This window comes from Pseudorasbora parva, chromosome 19, assembly GCF_024679245.1.
Source record: "Pseudorasbora parva isolate DD20220531a chromosome 19, ASM2467924v1, whole genome shotgun sequence".
Classification (NCBI taxonomy): Eukaryota; Metazoa; Chordata; class Actinopteri; order Cypriniformes; family Gobionidae; genus Pseudorasbora; species Pseudorasbora parva.
This window is the reverse complement of record NC_090190.1, coordinates 6,145,961-6,165,399: the sequence shown is the minus strand read 5'-3', so window position 1 is coordinate 6,165,399 and position 19,439 is coordinate 6,145,961. Positions and strand designations below refer to the sequence as shown.

Genomic DNA, 19,439 nt, shown 5'->3' with positions numbered 1-19,439 from the left:
TTGAATTTTGTCAAAAACCTACTTTTGCGAACTAGTCCCTGGTTTTTTGACATATCAGAACCAAACCAGTGCCAAAATGTTCTCTCTAGTCTGAATATCAATAATTATCAAAAAAAAGTTGAAATTTTGACTCATGAACGAAAAGGGGCGTGGAAATGTACATTTAAGGCGGAGCCTATTTTACTAAAGAGGCTATAACTACAGCAAGAAATGAGTTATCTTCACCAAACTTGGTACACATGTGTATGGGCTCAGTCTTTGGTCACGATAAAAAAATCGCGACGATTGGCCACTTGGTGGCGCTATAACATGGAAAAAACACAAAAAGGGCTATAACCACGCGACCGCTAGTCCGATTGACTGGAAAATTGGTATGCAATGTCTTGGCCCAAGGTACCATGTCTGTCTATGAGAACATTGGCGTATCTCAAAAAACATGGCCGCCATCGGCCAATGAAATTTGAGCACCTATTAGACAGGGTTAACGGAGGTCGATCGGAACAAAACTCAGTGGGCATGTTTAACTCATGGTCCTAGAGGTCTGTAAGAATTTTGAAAGAAATCGGCCACTAGCTGGCGCTAACGAGTTTTATGGCTCTGCAATCACGTGGCGTTGCACACATCGGCAAAATATGCATATCATATGATAGATCTCCTCATGTTGAACAACTTTGCCTCCAGAACCATTGCTGTCAATCAAATCATTAAATAAATATTTGCAATTATGTTAAAAACCTACTTTTGCGAACTAGTCCCTGGTTTTTTGCCCAATCAGAACCAAACCAGTCTAGGACAATTCTCTGGACTCTCTAGATCAATAATTATCAAAAAAAAAGTAGATTTCTTGCATTTGGATGGCTATAACAGGGCCATTTAGAAAAGAGGCGTGGCAAAATACACTCAAAAGCCTATAAATCCTAAGGGAAAACTCAAAACTTCACGGAAATTGTTGGGTATATGTGGCATAACATGTTGAAGACACATGCAAAGTTTTATGGAGATCGGAGTATAGGGGGCGCTATAAGTGTTAAAAAGCTTTGAAAACCATGTATTCCCTATGGTGAATCTCTGTAATCAGGTGGGGTTAAAACAGCCACATAATATGCATATATTATGATAGATCTTCTCATACTGAACAACTTTGCCTCTATAACCAATACTGTCAATCAAATCTTTATTTAAATATTCACAATTATGTTAAAAACCTCGTTTTGCAAACTAGTCCTAGGTTTTTTGCCTGATCGGAACCAAACCACAGCAGTATGATTCTCTGCACTCTCCTGATCAATTCATATTTAGACTTTATAAAGTCATTATTATAATATTTAAAATCACATTTTGTCAGTTTATCACTTCATTTCACCTGATATCTCTCAAATTCATTCAGTGCTTAAAAGCCTTTCATGCAAAAGGTGTCAAATGCTTAAAAACCTTAAATGGCTTGAACCCCGCTAAATGCTGCTCGCAGCTTTAATTTTATTCTTATTATTGTCTTTACAACTGTTTTTAACTATGCTTGTTTTACATTTTTATTCGTCCATATGGTACTCTTTTTTTTTCTCATGCATTTGTTACCACTGTTTTAATTAATTTCTATGTAAAGCACTTTGAATTGCCATTGGGTATGAAATGTGCTATACAAATAAACTTGCCTTGCCTTGCCTTGCCTATTATATATTTTCAGTAAATTGAAACAGTTATGAAACACTTCATGAAACAGAAAAAAATGTAATAGGTAACCATCTAAAATATCAAACCATTATATTGTACTACAAAAATGTTTTAGTTATTCTGTACTTTTTTGTCTTGTTTTCCATTATAAATATCTAAAAGTTCTTAAATTAAAGGGATAGTTCACCCAAAAATGATCTACTCACCCTCACGCCATCCTAGGTGTATATGACATTCTTCTTTCAGACAAATACAATCAGAGTTATATAAAAAAATGTCCTGGCTAATCCAACCTTTATAATGGCAGTGAGTTTGAGCCCCAAAAAAGTGCACCCATCATTATAAAAGTAATCCACACAGCTCCGGAGAAGTTCCACCAGAACACGTAATGTCTCTCGCAGTTCAAAACATTTATGCTACGTCCTACGTCGCATCAGTTGCGTTTTTCCGTAAGTTGAATACAGAAGGCAGTCTGGTGGAAGCTAGATATTTTACTTTATAACAGGTTAAATATGAATATTTTTCTTACACAAATGCATCACTTTAGAAGGTCTTTATTAACCACCAAATGTTGTGTGGATTACTTTTATGATGGATGATGGATAGATGCACTTTTCAAACTTCAAACTTGAGCCGCTTTTCACTGTCATTATAAAGCTTGGAAAAGCCAGGACATATTTGAATATAACTCTGATTTTATACGTCTGAAAGAATAATGTTATATACAGCTAGGATCACTTGAGGAGGAGCAAATCATAGGCACATTTTTATCTAACTATCCCTTTAAGACATTTATTTGAACAGCAAAATAACTCTAAATAAAGTCTTGTTTTTCATTAAATGTAATTGTTTTAATGTTTGTGCTTAAAAGATGTTTTTAATTGGGGTCAGTAAAATTAACTAAATCAAAACCAAAAACAAGATTCTTTTTCTCATCCCACTGACATATTTTTCATATTTTTCTAACTTGCTTTTAGAAAACAATGTTTCGAAAACAAGACAAAAATACTGAGTTAGAATATATACAGTGTCATTTGAAAAAGATAGGACACCCTATTGAATCATATGGATTTATGTACAAGTGCTGGTCATATAATTAGAATATCATTAAAAGTTAACTTATTTCACTAATTCTATAAGTGAATATTGTATATTATATTCGTTCATTACACACAGACTGATATATTTCAAATGTTTATTTCTGTTAAATTTGATGATTATAACTGACAACTAAGGAAAATCCTAAATTTAATATCTCAGAAAATTAGAATATTACTTAAGACCAATACAAAGAAAGGATTTTTAGAAATCTTGGCCAACTGAAAAGTATGAACATGAATAGTATGAGCATGTACAGCACTAAATATCGGGGCTTCTTTTCCCTGAATTTCTGCAGCAATGCATTGGAGTCGACCAATCTGTGGCATTGCTCATGTGTTATGAGAGCCCAGATATCTCTGATAGTGGCCTTCAGCTCTTTTGCATTGTTGGGTCTGGCATATCGCATCTACCTCTTCACAATTCCCCATATTTTTCTATGGGGTTTAGATCAGGCGAGTTTGCTGGCCAATTAAGAACAGGGATACCATGGTCCTTAAACCAGGTACTGGTTGCTTTGGCACTGTGTGCAGGTCCCAAGTCCTGTTGGAAAATGAAATCTGCATATCCATAAAGTTGGTCAACAGCAGGAAGCATGAAGTGCTCTAAAACGTCCTGGTATATGGCTGCGTTGACCTTGGACCTCAGAAAACACAGTGGACCAACACCAGCAGATGACATGGCACCCCAAACAGTCACTGACTGTGGAAACTTTACACTGGACCGCAAGCAAGGTGGATTGTGTGCCTCTCTTTTCCTCCAGACTCTGGCACCCTGATTTCCAAAGGAAATGCTAAATATACTTTCATCATAGAACATAACTTTGGACCACTCAACAGTCCTTTTTGTCTTTAGCCCAGACGAGACGCTTTTGACACTGTCAGTTGTTCAAGAGTGGCTTGGCACAAGGAATGCGACAGCTGAAACCCATGTCTTGCATACGTCTGTGAGTAGTGGTTCTTGAAGCACTGACTCCAGCTGCAGTCCACTCTTTGTGAATGTCCCCCACATTTTTGAATGGGTTTTGTTTCACAGTCCTCTCCAGGGTGTGGTTATCCCTATTGTTTCTACACTTTTTTTCTGCCACATGTATCCTTCCTTTGGCCTCTCTATTAATGTGCTTGGACACAGAGCTCTGTGAACAGCCAGCCTCTTTTGCAATGAACTTTTGTGTCTTGCCCTCCTTGTGCAAGGTGTCAAGGATTGTTTTTTGAACAACCGTCAAGCCAGCAGTCTTCCCCATGATTGTGTAGCCTACAGAACTAGACAGAGACCATTTAAAGGCCTTTGCAGGTGTTTTGAGTTAATTAGCTGATTAGAGTGTGGCACCAGGTGTCTTCAGTATGGAATATTTTCACAATATTCTAATGTTCTGAGATACTGAATATATATTGAGATATTTGGGATTTTTCTTAATTGTCAGTTATAATCATCAAAATTAAAATAAATAAACATTTTAAATATATCAGTCTGTGTGTAATGAATGAATATAATATACAAGTTTCACTTTTTGAATCGAATTAGTGAAATAAATCAACTTTTTGATGATATTCTAGTTATATGACCAGCAACTGTATCAGAACATAATAAAACAGGTCTTAAAGTTAGATAACTATAACCTAATAAACCTAAACCTAATAATAAAATATATAATTTGTGACAACTTACCCAAACTTGATATTTAAAAAAATTCTGTAAATTTCATTTTAAATATTCGTTTTAAATATACCTTCATTGTATAGTTGAATTGTGCCTGAAAATATTTCAGTGTGCTTTTATTTTATTCACTTGCTACACCAAAATATTATGGTATTGCTATTTTATAGGACATACAATATTTTTAAGTGTTATAAAGCACCTTTGTGTTATGAACTTTTGACTCATAGCCTTTTCTTCTTCTTCTTTTTTGAGAACTAGCCTTTGTGAAAAACTAGCGCTAGTCTCCCATGTGTATAATCACATCATGAGCTTTACACACTGATACATGCACACACTGCTTTATGATCTAAGGTTAGCATTTTTATTCATTTTGAGTCCTCCTTGAGTTTTGCTGGTTCCCATAACAACGTCTTCCTCATGAAATCACAGCTTTCACAACCTGGCTGAAACCAATCCATCTTACAAAACACTGGCGTGAATCCAGATTGTCTGTTTTTCCGACCCTGGCAGCCTCAGATAAGGCACTTACACTCCATTCTTATCCGAACCATTTAGTCTTCTCACATAAACTCAGGTCCTAAAATATGTGGGGGTGCATGGCCTCTTGTGTATCTTGAAATACTTTCATTTCACATCTATGCAGTGATTAAATGTACTGTGCAAGGTTACACCACCAAACAGGAGAATCACTCTTCACCGCTTTTACATGTACGCAGTAAACAGAAGTGTTGACCACCTTCCAATATCTGACCTTCGTAAAGCTCAGACCTGCTTGTTGCCTTATGACATCCTTTTTCCCTTTTGTCCCAACTGTTTATCCTAGTATTTCATATCCTGGCAAAAATTATGGAAACATCACACTTAGAGCTTTTTTACTTCACTCAGCTTTTTTGTTTTATAGCTAACTTTATATATAAATGAGATGTCTTTTTTCAGATCCAGTAGAGGAAAAAAGTATGTAATCACTCAATGTTGAGGAGAAAAATATGGAATCATCTTTTAGTTTCCATTTCTAAAACAAATACCAGGACAAGTCTAAAAATGCTAATTAGGTCAGCAGTTAAAAAGGGAGTGCTTACACACCATCAAATTCTAGAGGGTGTCCTTTCAATTAGCCAAGTCCAACAAGCTGTTAGACTAGGCTAATTGAGAGGAAACATGGCCCCAACAAGAGAGTTGTCAGCTGAAACAGTGGAAAGGATTATAAAACTCCTTCAGCAAGGAATTGCTTTGGTGATAGTGAAGTCATTTTTCAGGATGACAATGCATCTTGTTACAGAGCAAAGCTGTGACAGTGTTAAAGCTTTTTTTCAAGAAAGGCATATCAACGCAAGGGCATGGCCAGCAAACAGTCCAAATCTCAATCCAATTAAAATTTATGGTGGAAATTAAAAGAAATGGTCCATGATGGGGCTTCATCCTGCAAAGCTGACCTGTCAACTGCTATTCGAGAAAGTTAGAACCAGATTAATGGCGAATATTGTTTTTTATTAGTGAAGTCCATGCTTCAAAGGCTGTCATAAAAGCCAAAAGAGGAGCAACAAAGTACTAATTGTGATTTTTTTTTTATTTATTTTTTTTTTATTTGATTCCATATTTTTTTCCTCAACATTGAGTGATTACATACGTTGTTCCTCTACTTAATCTGGAAAAAGACATGACATTTATATATAAAGTGTCAGTGACTTTTTTTGAAGTATGTTTCATGAAGCCCGAATGTTAAGCTATTGAAAACAAACATTTTGTGTCATATCTGTGATTTTTTTGTTTGCTGGTTGAATATCCTCTAAATGTGGTCTTTCCATCAGTCTTGCCAGGGGTTGTATTACAAACCCATATAAGACTATTATACAATATATAAGCTTTTTGTACATTTTCAACTTTCTTTATTGTGTTATGTTGTAGTTTGAGAATAAAAAAGCTCTGAAAAGTTATATAGCACAAAGTCGCTCCAAAGGAAGTTATTCTTTATAGTGTCACTGTTTCTAAATGCCCTGAAATGCTTTTATTTTTCTTCCAGGAATGTATATGTCACAATATTCCTAATTTAAATCATTCTCGACCAAAGCATGCGTAAAACAAAGGGCCGTGGTCTGGTTGAGTGGGCTAGTTAGTCGTCTTGTGTAGCCAGACCTTGAGATTGATGGCTGAAGGTTGGATGCCATAGCAGATTTCATTGGCCAAGGACCACCCAGAGCCCATCTGACTGACATATAAATCAACAAATCACATTTAGCTTCGTTCCACGTCATGTTAAGGGTCTATGAAAATGTAATGTTGATGTCCCTACAATAACAGACCAGTGTGTAAAACTCATGGATGCATTTTAAGTTAAAAGTTATATGTAAAAGTTATACTATAACTTTACGAACTTCACATACTTTTAAAAGTCCAGTGTGTTGGTCCTGATAAGCGCTTATCACAGCTGTAAATATGACAGCGCTCTTTTTCCATGAGGGGATTTGGCATCACGACATCTTTATTTCTAGGTGGACAAAGAAAGTAAAGCAAGTGAAATATGTCGTCGGGACATCCTGTAGAATTCAACCAATCAGATGACGACCTCAAAAATCCTGAATCGTTTGTGCCATATGCTTCAGACATTCAGCTAGCGGTCCATCTGCATTACGTCTGAGGCTGAGACTAGCTAGCTAGTGCATTGAAACTCGAAGCTATGTTTTTTTTTTTGTTTTTTTTTTGAAGATTCAAACCAGTTCTAGTAGACCCCAAAATCAAGAAGACTTGCAAAGGGCATAATACGTCCCCTTTATGGTTAGTCAGTTAAGCTTGTTTGTGTTCAGGATAAACAAACCTACCTTTTAGATGCGTCTCACTTGGTACTGAACACTAACTGATCGTCTGTTTAGATACTGAATTGTTGGACTACAGCTGTTCCTGCGCAGCTGTTCCTGCGCAGCTGTATCTGTTTCCTCTGCTCTCTAGCTTTGCTTTTCCTTATTTTGCCACACCAAATATTGTCCACAACCATCGCAGGACCTGATGACAGAATACAGCGTCCTGTAGTACTAGGGGAAAGGAGTGTAGAGTTCACCTGTCACCAACAGACCTGCTTTTCAACATTATTGTTGCCCTTATTGCTTGCACAGAATAAAATCATTTCCTTAATGTGGTAATATTTATATCCTGAAGGAAAATGCGAAATGAAATGGAACATGAAATGACGTGAATAAATGCATGACAAGAAAGGTATCGTGGGAAACGGTGTTACTGTTTTTACGGTCACACATAATAGCTTATACGACGTTTGCGCAATAAGCTATGATTAAATGGACCGCAGGGGTGTGAAAAGGGCATGTCAAGTTTTAGATTACTGCATGGCACAAATATGTAGATGACTTTCGCATGAAGCATAATTGTCTTCAGTACTGAAGTAAGCAAGTTCAGCTAAATAAAAATGATCTAAATTACACCTGCTTTTATATCACAATGTTCAGTTTGAACAATTGTGCGATATTTGTCTAAAGCATTTAATTACAGCAAAAACTGAAGAGATGAATCATCTGCTCACTTGACATTGACTGGTTGTTTTCATTGGTTCCAGAGTATGGAGGTCTGGGATTGGACTTCAGCTACAGTTTGGCTGTGGCTGAAGAACTGGGGAACATCAACTGCGGAGGGATTCCCATGGCCATCGGCGTTCAGAGTGACATGGCTACACCTGCACTGGCCAGGTGATTTCTAAAATGTCTTATGCTTTGAGTAGGGCTGTGCAATATTGAAGAGTAATGCGATTTTAGATACGTCGTTAAAGAATTGGATTTGCGGTACGATATTGCTTTAAGTGTGTAAAATCGATATCAAGTATATGTTTAAATATTCAAAAACTGAAAACAATATAAATATGTTTCACATTCTTTCTAGGAAAAGAAAGCATCGATCCAACTTCTGAAAGTGTTGTTTGTTTTAGCTTTACATAAAGAGTAATCAGTCACAAATCTGGCAATGTGATTTCAACATTAATCTAAACAAACAAAAATAAATCCTTTTTTATATATTTAAATACCAAAAAACTCTTGGTATCCTTACTCAAAGGTAGGGCTGCACGATATATACAGCATATTTATAAACATGGGCGTAAATTTCATCTAACAGTTAGGGGGACAATAAACACAACATTTATCATGGGAAATGTTTAAAGGGGACACAAATAGTACAGCCAAAATTGTATATGTAAGGATATTTGTTGCATTTTGGTGCACTGAAAAATTATCTTATTATCTGTCATTTTATCTGGCCAACAACACAAAGAAAAAGTTTAAATATGAGTTATCATAGTAATATACAGTACACACCGTAATATAATTATTAAATTATCTTGATTCTTTCGCATATTATTGAGCAAAACCGAACACAGCTGAAGACCTACAATATTAATGTAATATCAGTTCACGCAAAGGCTTATTGTATTGTGGTATCAAGATACCAAACATTAATAGTCAAAATATCTCATGGAGAAACACATCAGTTATCATAATTTTTATCATTGCTAATTTATTAATAACTCAGCATTGTCTGTATTAAAGAGAAAATAATCGCTCCATTCGATGATTATTAAAATAGTCAAAGTCAATAAAATAGCCATAACAGCCTACTGTATAGTTCCACAACTACTCTTGTGTGTGTGTGTGTGTGTGTGCGTGCGTGCGTGCGTGCGTGCGTGCGTGCGTGCGTGCGTGCGTGCGTGCGTGCGTGCGTGCGTGCGTGCGTGCGTGCGCGTGTGCGTGTGCGTGTGCGTGTGTGTGGCCTGGTAATCCCTACGTTATGGGGACAAAATGTCCCCACAAAGATGGCAATATCCAATATCCTTGTCCTTGTGGGGACAATTTTAGGTCCCCACGAGGAAAACATCATATAAATCACACAGAAGGAGTTTTTTGGAGAAAATAAAAATGCAGAATGTTTCCTGTGATGGGTAGGTTTAGGGGCAGGGGCAGTGTAGGGGGATAGGATGTACAGTTTGTACAGTATGAAATCCATTACGCCTATGGAAAGGTGTGTGTGTGTGTGTAGGTGAGGTGCGTGGTGGACCAAACCACTGTGAGACAAGAGAGGGGGACTCAAAATGTTTCTGTTGTATTGTTTTACTACTTACCTACCTACTTTTAACCTGTCACCAATAGCATACCACGACCATCCAATCAATTCTCAGTGGATAAAAGGATTGTTTTCTTTTTCGAGAAGACTCTTCACTCAGATAAAGGGAAGACACTAGGGGAAAAAAGACTATTACAACTTCTATTTCATGCCAACGTTTTTATGGTTTAAACTTAATTGAAGATATATTTTCAATGATAATAATATATATTATGCAGTTTTGCTTCTCAAGTAAATTGATCTTGTTTTTAAGTTTTTATATTTTTACTGGGAAAAGTGGCAATCAATTACTGATTAAGCAAATCATCTTACATGTTGACACTCTATCATTTATTATAAATAAATACTGTAGTAATCAGGATGGTTCCTTTCAATGTCGCTGAGGGGATATTACTGCACTGTGCTCACTTTCTGGAAACAATCATTTTTCAGTGCATATCCGCTTTGGCTATTTGGATTCAGAAAATCAGGGATTTTGATTAGTTTCCTTTGTGGTTCTGCTATAGGGAACGGTTTCTGAAATTGCTTTTGCTGCTAGTAAAATGTAAATCTCTTGTGTAACCCATGCGTCTCACAAGCTTTAAATCACAGCTGCTTTGACACTGATACCTGTGAGGATGTGACTGTGACTTCTTGCTGTTGTAGGTTTGGCTCTGCAGAGCTCAAGAGAGAGTTCTTGCAGCCCTCTATAATGGGAGACATAGTGGCCTGCCTTGGGGTGAGCGAAACTGGGGCCGGCTCTGATGTAGCAAGTAAGTATTTTGCTTGAGATAATGTACCAAACAAGAAAGACATGTTCTTTATGTTGCCATGGGGATGTTTTAAACAAGATGTAAACATTCACCAGGCACATCTAAAATTAATTACTTTCTCGAATGAAGATATCAAAGCATTTCAGGCCAGGGAGATTAAAAGACTGGCCTACATGGGAATACCACACACGGGTTTGCAGAGCTGTTTTTCATAAATGTATTCAATTTTGTATTTGATGTAAAGCCGGCACTAGTCACAGATTATTAAGTTAAGCAAAGAAATGTTAACTTATTTTATTGTGAAATGAGAGTACTGTATTACTTTATTAAAAATTTTAAGCTGAATATGATCTAAAGCAGTAGTTCTTAGCCTTTTTTACTCAAAGGTCATCAGTGTTCAACATACAATTCAAAAGCCCTATATATTAGCCAAATATTTCCTATATGATATTTCTGCTTTTTTATTAGCAGAAAGTAGGAGAGGTGGTATAGTTAAATTAATTCACTTTGTGATTTCAGTGTAATTGTTAATTAAAACTAAAGCTATAAAGAAATTGGTCATTTAAATGAAAATGAAATAAAACTGTGTATGTGTGTATATATGTATATGTATATATATATATATATATATATATATATATATACACACATATATATATATATATATACACACATATATATATATATATATATATATATACACATATATATATATATATATATATATATATATATATATATATATATATATATATATATATATATATATATATATATATATATATACAAATGATTACTTGAACTTAAAATAAAAACTGAAAACATAAAAATAAAAGCTAATTCAAAATGCTTTAAAATAGTATATAAATAATACTAAAATAACACTGTTCAACAACTTGTTTTGGTCAATTAAATAAAAAGTTTTATACAATTATATATTTTTTTAGATGCAAAACTTAAGATAAATGTTGCCATTGTACCTAACAAAAAAACAATACTAAAATGAAAACCAAAAATATAATAAAGCTAATTCAAAAATGCTATAAAAAAAAAAAATTGTATAACAGTATATAAACAATATTATAATTACACTGTTCAATAACTTTTAAGAACTGTTCTTCAATAAAAAATAGTTATTAAGTAAATAAAATATTTTAGCATTTTATGTTTAATTAAGTTAGTGTTTAATATAATAATAATAATAATAATAATAATAAGGTTAAATATTAATTTTAATTGTTAAATATTATTATTATTATTAATTTAAATCATTTTAAGTCACCCTTTGGCCCCCTTGGAAGTTTTTGAACCACGGATCTAAAGAGTTTAGTTTGGGAATAAATACTGTCTCCTCCAGGCATCAAGACTAAAGCTGTGCGCAAAGGAGATGAGTTTGTCATTAATGGAGGAAAGATGTGGACTACTAATGGCACACAGGCAGACTGGATGTGCCTCCTGGCCAACACCAGTGATGACCCTCCGCACAAGAACAAATCTCTAATCTGCTTACCCATGAATCTGCCTGGTAAGACCGTGGGCAAAAGCACAAAGCGTTTGGGAATAGAGTAATTTGACTACTGAAGAAAACATGCTAATGTTTTAACATACGTCCGTAGGCGTTCAAATCGCACGTAAGATCAGTAAAATGGGCATGTGGTCATCGGATACAGCAGAGGTGTTTTTCGATGACGTGCGTGTGCCCTGCAAAAATGTCATAGGGCAGGAGGGAATGGGCTTCACTTACCAGATGCTACAATTTCAAGAGGAGCGACTCTGGGGGGTGGCCAATAGTAAGTAATCCTTCCCGACTCCCACACGTCCCACTGCACGTCAAACATTTTTCATTACTGTTGGGATTGGCGCGGGCATGACGTCTGTGTGTTCATGTCAGTAGTGCTTTTGTGTGTACAATAAATCCAGAGCACTCTCCTCTCAGGCCCAAATGTGATTACAGATGAGTCAGACTTTGTTTTTTAAGTCTTCTGGAGGATCTTTTGACATCATCAGCTAAAATTTCTGCCAACTATTGCCTCCTTCATATATTTTGTTTAACATCACATTGACATTTTTCCCTCTGGTATGTTAGACCAGAGACATGACCTGATTTCTTGTTTTTCAAGTCCTGACGATGATGGAGAAAGTTGTCCAGCAAACCATTAATTACACCAGACAGAGGAAGATCTTCAATCAGCCGATTCTGAGCCACCAGGTCGTTCACTTCAGGCTGGCTGAGCTGCAGACCGAAATTGAGCTGTTGCGCTCCCTTTTGCATCGCGCCACAGGTGAGTCCGGCTGTTTCTTAAAGGAACTGTATGTAAGAACTGTATTTCAATTCATCATGAAATGGCCCTGATATGTCACTAGATATTAAAGGGATACTTCAATGCTTTTTCATATTAAACTGTTATTCCCTTAACTAAAACGAGTTGATACATCCCTCTCTCGTCTCAGTGCGTGCACTTAATCTCTCTGACGCGCGGTGACGATCTGATAGCATTTAGCTTAGCCCACTAAGCCCAGTTCGTTCACATACAATTATTGACTACATGGGGACTTGTGCTTTAATAATGCTTATTATTGATTATTAAAACTGACATTTAGCAATAAGAAACTGATCAATAAAATCAAATATTTAATTTGATTTCAGTGAAGATAATCAGTGTACTCCATGTGCTCCACTTTGCTAGCCTAGAAATCTAGACGCACCCTAGCGGCAGCAAATTTAATCTGCCCGCGAGTGTCGTCTAGCAACTCTCAATACCCTTCTGAGCTGTATTCGCCTAACTCTTGCCGGGCCAATCACATCATGTATAGAGTCGGTGGGCGGGGCCATAATGATGACGGCCGAGTTGCGTTTGTGTGCTTCTAGTAAACACAGAAACTGGCGTACGGTGGTCTTTCGAATCAGCTTTTACCGCGACTCTGGAAGACTTGGAGTTAAGCTTTTCTCTGAGAAAAGAACAAAGAACGGCACTGAAGTCATTCTTAAAAAGGGAAGATGTGTTCGGGTTTAGCTGACCGGATACGGTGAATGTTTAATCTGTCAACAAGCTCTTTTTCACCTTCGTTGCTCTGGCTGGTTGTAGCGCTATCCTATCGCGTGCAGAGGGAGTTTGAAAGACAACCGTTTATCCGCCCCTCGGATTGAGCTGTCAATGGTGAGTTTCCAGACCAAACATCTTGATGTGGGTCTGGCTTGTCTGGCTACCACTTTGCCTCTTTTTGTTTTTATTTGAAAAATATTACACATTAATATGTGGATCAGGCAGAGTGTTGTTTTGTTACATATTTGTTTTCAATGTAGCCTAAAATATACATAGCAAGAACTGGAGTAGTGACGTTATTAAGAACGCTGCTGTTACGCTTGCAGAATTACCGGACTTGCGTCCTCCTGTCCTCGGGAGTTCGTTCTCCTGAGTCGAACTTGGCCAAGGATGCTTGTACTTAAGGGCAAGGGCGTGATTCCTCATGTGAAATGTATCTTTGCCCACCAGCATTTTTGAGTATTTCATTTCATGGCTTCCAAAGTATTTTGTTATATGAATTATCTGAAAGATAAGAGCCTCTGCTTTCAAACAAAGTATTATTCTAGCTTAATGCATTTTTGTTTCTATTAACATTTGGGTAAGTTTTTTTTGTTGTTGTCAAAGACTACACCCAGTTTGGGTTCAGAATGATGATCAAACACATGGAGTAGATCGAGTCCATCAACAGGATGAGCTGTTGGACTGTGAAGCTTTGGGGCATAGTCGATATTTCATTCGGTAACGTTAGGCTGTTTTGATTTATATGCTGTTTAATGTTGGTTATTGTGTTGTTTTACATACACACGTGATTACGTATGATATCGCTTGTTTCTGCTTCTTTTTGCCAGAGTTTTGATCAGGAGATTCAGTACTCTTTCAGAAGGTGTAATAGCGCCCCTACCGTATAACAGTGAAAACACAAAAAATGTTGTCAATGGTGGGGAAAGGATTAAACTAAATGCAGCTAAACCTCAGCATATCCACCTGAAATGAATGTCGTTCATTTTTATGATGTTTTCTGTGCACTGTCATTAGCTCTGTACATTAAGGGAAACGATGTGACAAAGTTGGCGTCGATGGCCAAGCTGAAGGCAGGACGACTGGCCCGAGAGGTCGGTGACAGCTGCCTCCAGTACTGGGGCGGCATGGGCTTTACCAGTGGCATCCTAGTCAGCAGATTCTACAGGTCAGTTTCTCTCATCTGAACTGCAGTGACATCTAGTGACATTTAAAAGCAACAAGTGCATGTATTTACTCTTAAATAAGGGGTCCAATGAAGCAAAACATATTGATACCTATGAATGCATATGTTTTTGAGGGTGTGGAAAGAGCTTTCAATGCAGTGATTCGAACATCCAACTGATTTTTAAACATGTTAAATATCGGCAAGCCTAATCCTCATGTCAGGTCACAAATCAATCAAACCTGTTTTATTTTTGTCTTACCAGGGACTCCAGATTATTGTCTATTGGTGCAGGAGCTGATGAGGTGATGCTGTCCATCATATGCAAGTACATGGACACTCTACCCAGGAAATGACGTCACCGATATGAAAAAAAGTGCACTTAAAGTTAACTTGAGAATCTAAAAACACTAAATGTAACTGGAGTAGTTAAATGTGTTATAGTAGCAGTTACATGAACTTTGATGATTTGTAACTTGCAGTTAGATATTGTTGCCTTAATGAAGAAGACTTGGCTGATGAAAACCTGACAAATGTATATGTAACATATGTAAATTCTGATTATGGTTGTATATGACTGTTTTTAATATGTAAAAAAAAAATAGTTTTCAAGATTCTTGAGGAGCACAAATCAAAACGGGACTCAAGACTTTTGACAACATAAAGGAAATGTTTATGTAATAATTCTCAAAAAAAAGAACATTTATTTACAGATGCGTCTCTGAAGTACTAAAATAAACCATGCTTTATGTTAACCATCAAGAGCAGAAGGGTTTGAGCAAGATAATGTAGGACATTTCTGAAGGACACAGAATTCTGGGGTGGTTTCTGATATGGTTAGAGCTGTCAACCCATTAATCACACCCAAAATGTGTTTGTGGTAATGTGTATTTTGTATAATTAGTAATTCTATATATATATTTGAATGCGCACACATAGATATATGTGATACTGTATATATTAATATTGTGTATAAATATATTTTATACTTTTTTCTTAAAAGTATAAACCACATAGGTATGCATGTGTGTATATTTACATATACATAATTATACATAGTACATGTGTGTAAACAAACTTATTTTGGGTGCAATTAATCTTTTGACAGCACTAGTTATTATACAGAACTAAATTTCACATAACTTCACATATCTTATTATGGTTTTCACAGTCTCAAGATCAGCCCTTTAAACACTATATTTAATAAGCACAAATTTTGTCAACTCTTTTAGCAATGTTGTGAAGACTTGCACGGTAATAAGAAAGAAAGGGACTGATTATGTCTGTGCTTAATTGTTAACACCTATCCAGCTTTGCCTTTAACCTGAATTTCTGACTATACAATTAAAAGTGCCGTGATGTTGCATGTCACTCTCTTAAAAGTATTTCATCAGTATCCATATAGAGGTTAGCACACATTTATAGCAGGGAGAATAATATCATTCAACAAAGGTCATTATTATTGAATACAAGACAGATGCATGTTAAGTATTTATCATGACCAGTATTAAATGAGTAGCATTATCCCTGCACTGAGGGGACATTAATTTTGGTGGGTTGTGACAATTTTTTCTTTCATATTGCACATTGTCACTCAATGGTTCAGTTTTGCCCAATGTAAAGAAAGTGCCGTCACACACTCTGTCGTGACTGTGAGGGTTCTGATCCTGTACTCCAAATGAGCATGGCACATAAGAAATGTCCTGGATCTCTTCGGATCACCTCAGTTTGATCACCCAATACAGGACAACGAACACAAACAGGGCGAACAGCAGCATGTAGCAGAACACCTTGGACTGGCTTCCCCTGGAGAGGAGCTTCAATCTACCGATGGTGGATCCCAACAGACCTCCAGTGGAGTCGAAGTCCGAGTCCTTGAGGAGGAATCAATGCGAGATGTTAAAGCTATTCAGAATCAGATCAGTGTTTCGATGAACAAACTAGATTTCGTCATTAATCATTTCCCATCACTTACCATTTCTCCCAACATTTTATTCTGGTACTTGACTTCATTTCCAATGTCAATCGATAGCTGAAATGGATGTAAACAGACAACATTTTACATTTTCCCAATGAGTGAGTATGTATGTATAGCAGTGGCGATTTCTTTAAGACTGCAAGGGAAGCTCGGCTTCCCTTATAATGTCACAAAATTAATGGTCAAATATGTACTATTATATTAACATTGTATTGACTAAAAATGCGTTAGAAAACGTTCATCTCAAAGACGAGTTCGTTCAGAATCAGTTACATATAGCAGGTCGGTTGACTCGATTTCCTTCTCATACATTCCCGCAGCGTCACAGTGCATTTCCCTATTGAAGCCCAGCATCCATTGACTTCAATGGGGCTGCTTTAAACGGTTTTTTTCAGCGCTTCGAAACTAGACGGTCATTGGATAAACGCTGCGATTATGTCCCGCCCACGGACGCTCAGCGTCTCTGGGGGTGAATGGGGAGTGGGCTGGCCCGGACTCCGAGCTTCTGCGTGATGATTGGAGGGTCTGCATCTCCTTTTGACTGACAGCGATTCTGTACTATAAGGAATCACTGAAGCTATTCGCGCTCAGTTCCATCGCGGATTTCTCAAGTTCAGTCGAAATAAAAACTTCTACAACCTATTTCTCTGATATTTGCTTGGCGAAATTGCTTGATTTTCATCATACATTTCACACAATTATACACCACATTCCTTGTTTCAGTTTTACAGAGTTTAATATTTTTTTAGATCGTTCATTCATTCACAGGGTAAAAGACCATTTTCTTGAAAAGGAACGTAGGGCAGAATTTACTTTTGCCAAAAATGAGCTTCCCCTCTCTGACAGACCAGTAGCCGCCACTGATGTACAGTATGTATATATAAATAAATGTAATGTATGACAAAAGATAATTATATCAAATATAATTTTTCTAATTATTATGCATGGCACTTTTTTCAGTTTAACGCATCAAAAATATTTAACGCCCCATTGTTTTAGTTTTAGTATAACATTATAATGTTTTTACATTATACCAAACCAATATTTGGTATATGGCTTCATGCTGTCTATCTATCTATCTATCTATCCATCTATCTATCCATCTATCTATCTATCTATCTATCTATCTATCTATCTATCTATCTATCTATCTATCTATCTATCTATCTATCACATGCAGTCACTTCAAACAATGGCAAAAAGCTAATCAAATCATTCAATGTACAATTTCATGGGAATAATCGACAATTACGATTTTTGTCATAATCGTGTGTGTGTGTGTGCGAGAGAGAGAACTGGTTTGCTGATGGTGCATTAACGTTTACCCCATTTAAATTATAATAAATCTGTAATAATAATAATATAAGCTGTATATTTTTATAAATAAATATAAAAGAAAATACAGTATGTTCAAGCCCACTCACATGTTTAAGTGCGTTTACTTTAGCTTTCAGTCCCTCCTGTAGATGTTCGTTCTCCTCCTCATAAACGCTGTATCCACTCGCTACGTAATTGCCTTGTTGAGGACCTCCCTCACCTAAAAAAAACGATCAGGTCAGATTGTCTACAGAACACTAGTTTTTCTCAGTATTTTAAAATACAATATCTAATCACAGAAAACTATTTCAAACTTTGCCACATATAAATTGCCATGTTTGAATCGATTTGACTTGTCTAAGGTAGACAGGACAATCATTTGTGATTCTGGAACACAAACCAGTCGTAAGTCAGTCGCACTGGTTTATTTGTGGCAATAGTCAACAATATATTGAATGGGTTAAAATTATAGATTTTTCTTTTATGCTAAAAATCATTAGGATATTAAGTAAAGATCATGTTCCATGAAGGTATTTTGTAGATGTCCTACAATAAATATATAAAAAATGTAACATTAGTAATAATATGCATGGCTTAGGACTTCAGACCCTATTGACTTTTTTCTCAAATAAACTTTTTTCTCAAAATGTCCAATTTGCACCCTGATTCCAGATTTTTAAACAGTTGTATCTTGGCCAAATATTGTCCTATCCTAACAAACGAAGTATTCAAATTATTCAGCTTCCAGATGAAATTGACCCTTATGAGTGGGTTTTTGGTCCATGGTCACACATTACAGAGGCAGGCTGGGAAAAACCTACAGTGTGACATGCTTGACTACAACTTCAAATATACTTTCTGAACTTAAAGAAAGGGACTATGAATATGAATTGATACGAAATTAAGATAAAATAATTACTGCCATCATCATAAAGTTGCGTTGAAACAGTATGTATTGTATAAAGTGTTATACAAATAAAGGTAAGTTAACTTCACTTGAAAAGCATTTAGTTGCTGTCCAATTTTCAGTTAAAATGTTCCTTTAAGAACTGACTTTTATATGATAGTTAGATGGTTGCTTTCAATGTTTTAATAATATCGAAAGAATCTAAAGTTAAGCTTGGATGTGTCATTTATTTTTTCATACACTAAGAAACACTCATTCATTGTATGACGTAAACATAATGTTAACCTGTCCTGTGAAACAACTGGCCTAATATCGAGAAAACTAGCTAATTATTGGCTGACAACGTTTTGTCTGGTACCGTTATTTATCCAGATGTTTGTCCAAACCTGGAAACTGTGATATTTAGCCTGATTTGCTTATACAATGTCTGTGTAAATTAATGTCGCAAACTGTGACTGGCTTAGCCTAGCATGAGCTTCAAACAAAACAACAGAGAAACATAACGTTACTCACCCAAACCTGCACGCCGCATTATAGCCCGGAAATCTCTATATGATATGCGATCAGCACAGTTTGAGAATAATACAACAAATATTACCTTATCTAGCTATTTAGAGAAACTGTACTTTCCCCTTCTCAACTCAACAAACGCCACGACACCCTACGGAAGCCGCGAAGGATTAAAGCAACACGCGCGAAAGGGTGTCTGGGTAGTGAGGTTTTTACAGGGAGT

At 36.3% G+C, this 19,439-nt stretch overlaps 2 protein-coding genes across 2 annotated transcripts in view; one reads left to right on the top strand and one right to left on the bottom strand.

Annotated features, from left to right (window-relative positions):
- Window positions 1-15,268, top strand: part of zgc:85777 — a 38,451-nt gene extending 23,183 nt beyond the window's left edge. The window contains exons 3-9 of the mRNA XM_067425472.1: window positions 7,991-8,120; window positions 10,189-10,295; window positions 11,653-11,820; window positions 11,912-12,085; window positions 12,416-12,577; window positions 14,357-14,507; window positions 14,770-15,268. Of these exons, the coding sequence (XP_067281573.1) occupies window positions 7,991-8,120; window positions 10,189-10,295; window positions 11,653-11,820; window positions 11,912-12,085; window positions 12,416-12,577; window positions 14,357-14,507; window positions 14,770-14,860 (983 nt within the window). The 3' untranslated portion in view covers window positions 14,861-15,268. The remainder of the gene's footprint in view (window positions 1-7,990; window positions 8,121-10,188; window positions 10,296-11,652; window positions 11,821-11,911; window positions 12,086-12,415; window positions 12,578-14,356; window positions 14,508-14,769) is intronic.
- Window positions 15,269-16,004: 736 nt separating this feature from the next.
- Window positions 16,005-19,408, bottom strand: bet1 (Bet1 golgi vesicular membrane trafficking protein). Its single transcript, XM_067425473.1, has 4 exons — window positions 19,220-19,408; window positions 17,907-18,019; window positions 16,480-16,536; window positions 16,005-16,378 (listed from the first exon to the last, which is right to left on the bottom strand). Exons 1-4 carry the CDS (start codon window positions 19,236-19,238, stop codon window positions 16,223-16,225), a joined length of 345 nt encoding a protein of 114 aa, XP_067281574.1. The 5' UTR covers window positions 19,239-19,408; the 3' UTR covers window positions 16,005-16,222.
- Window positions 19,409-19,439: the final 31 nt, after the last annotated feature.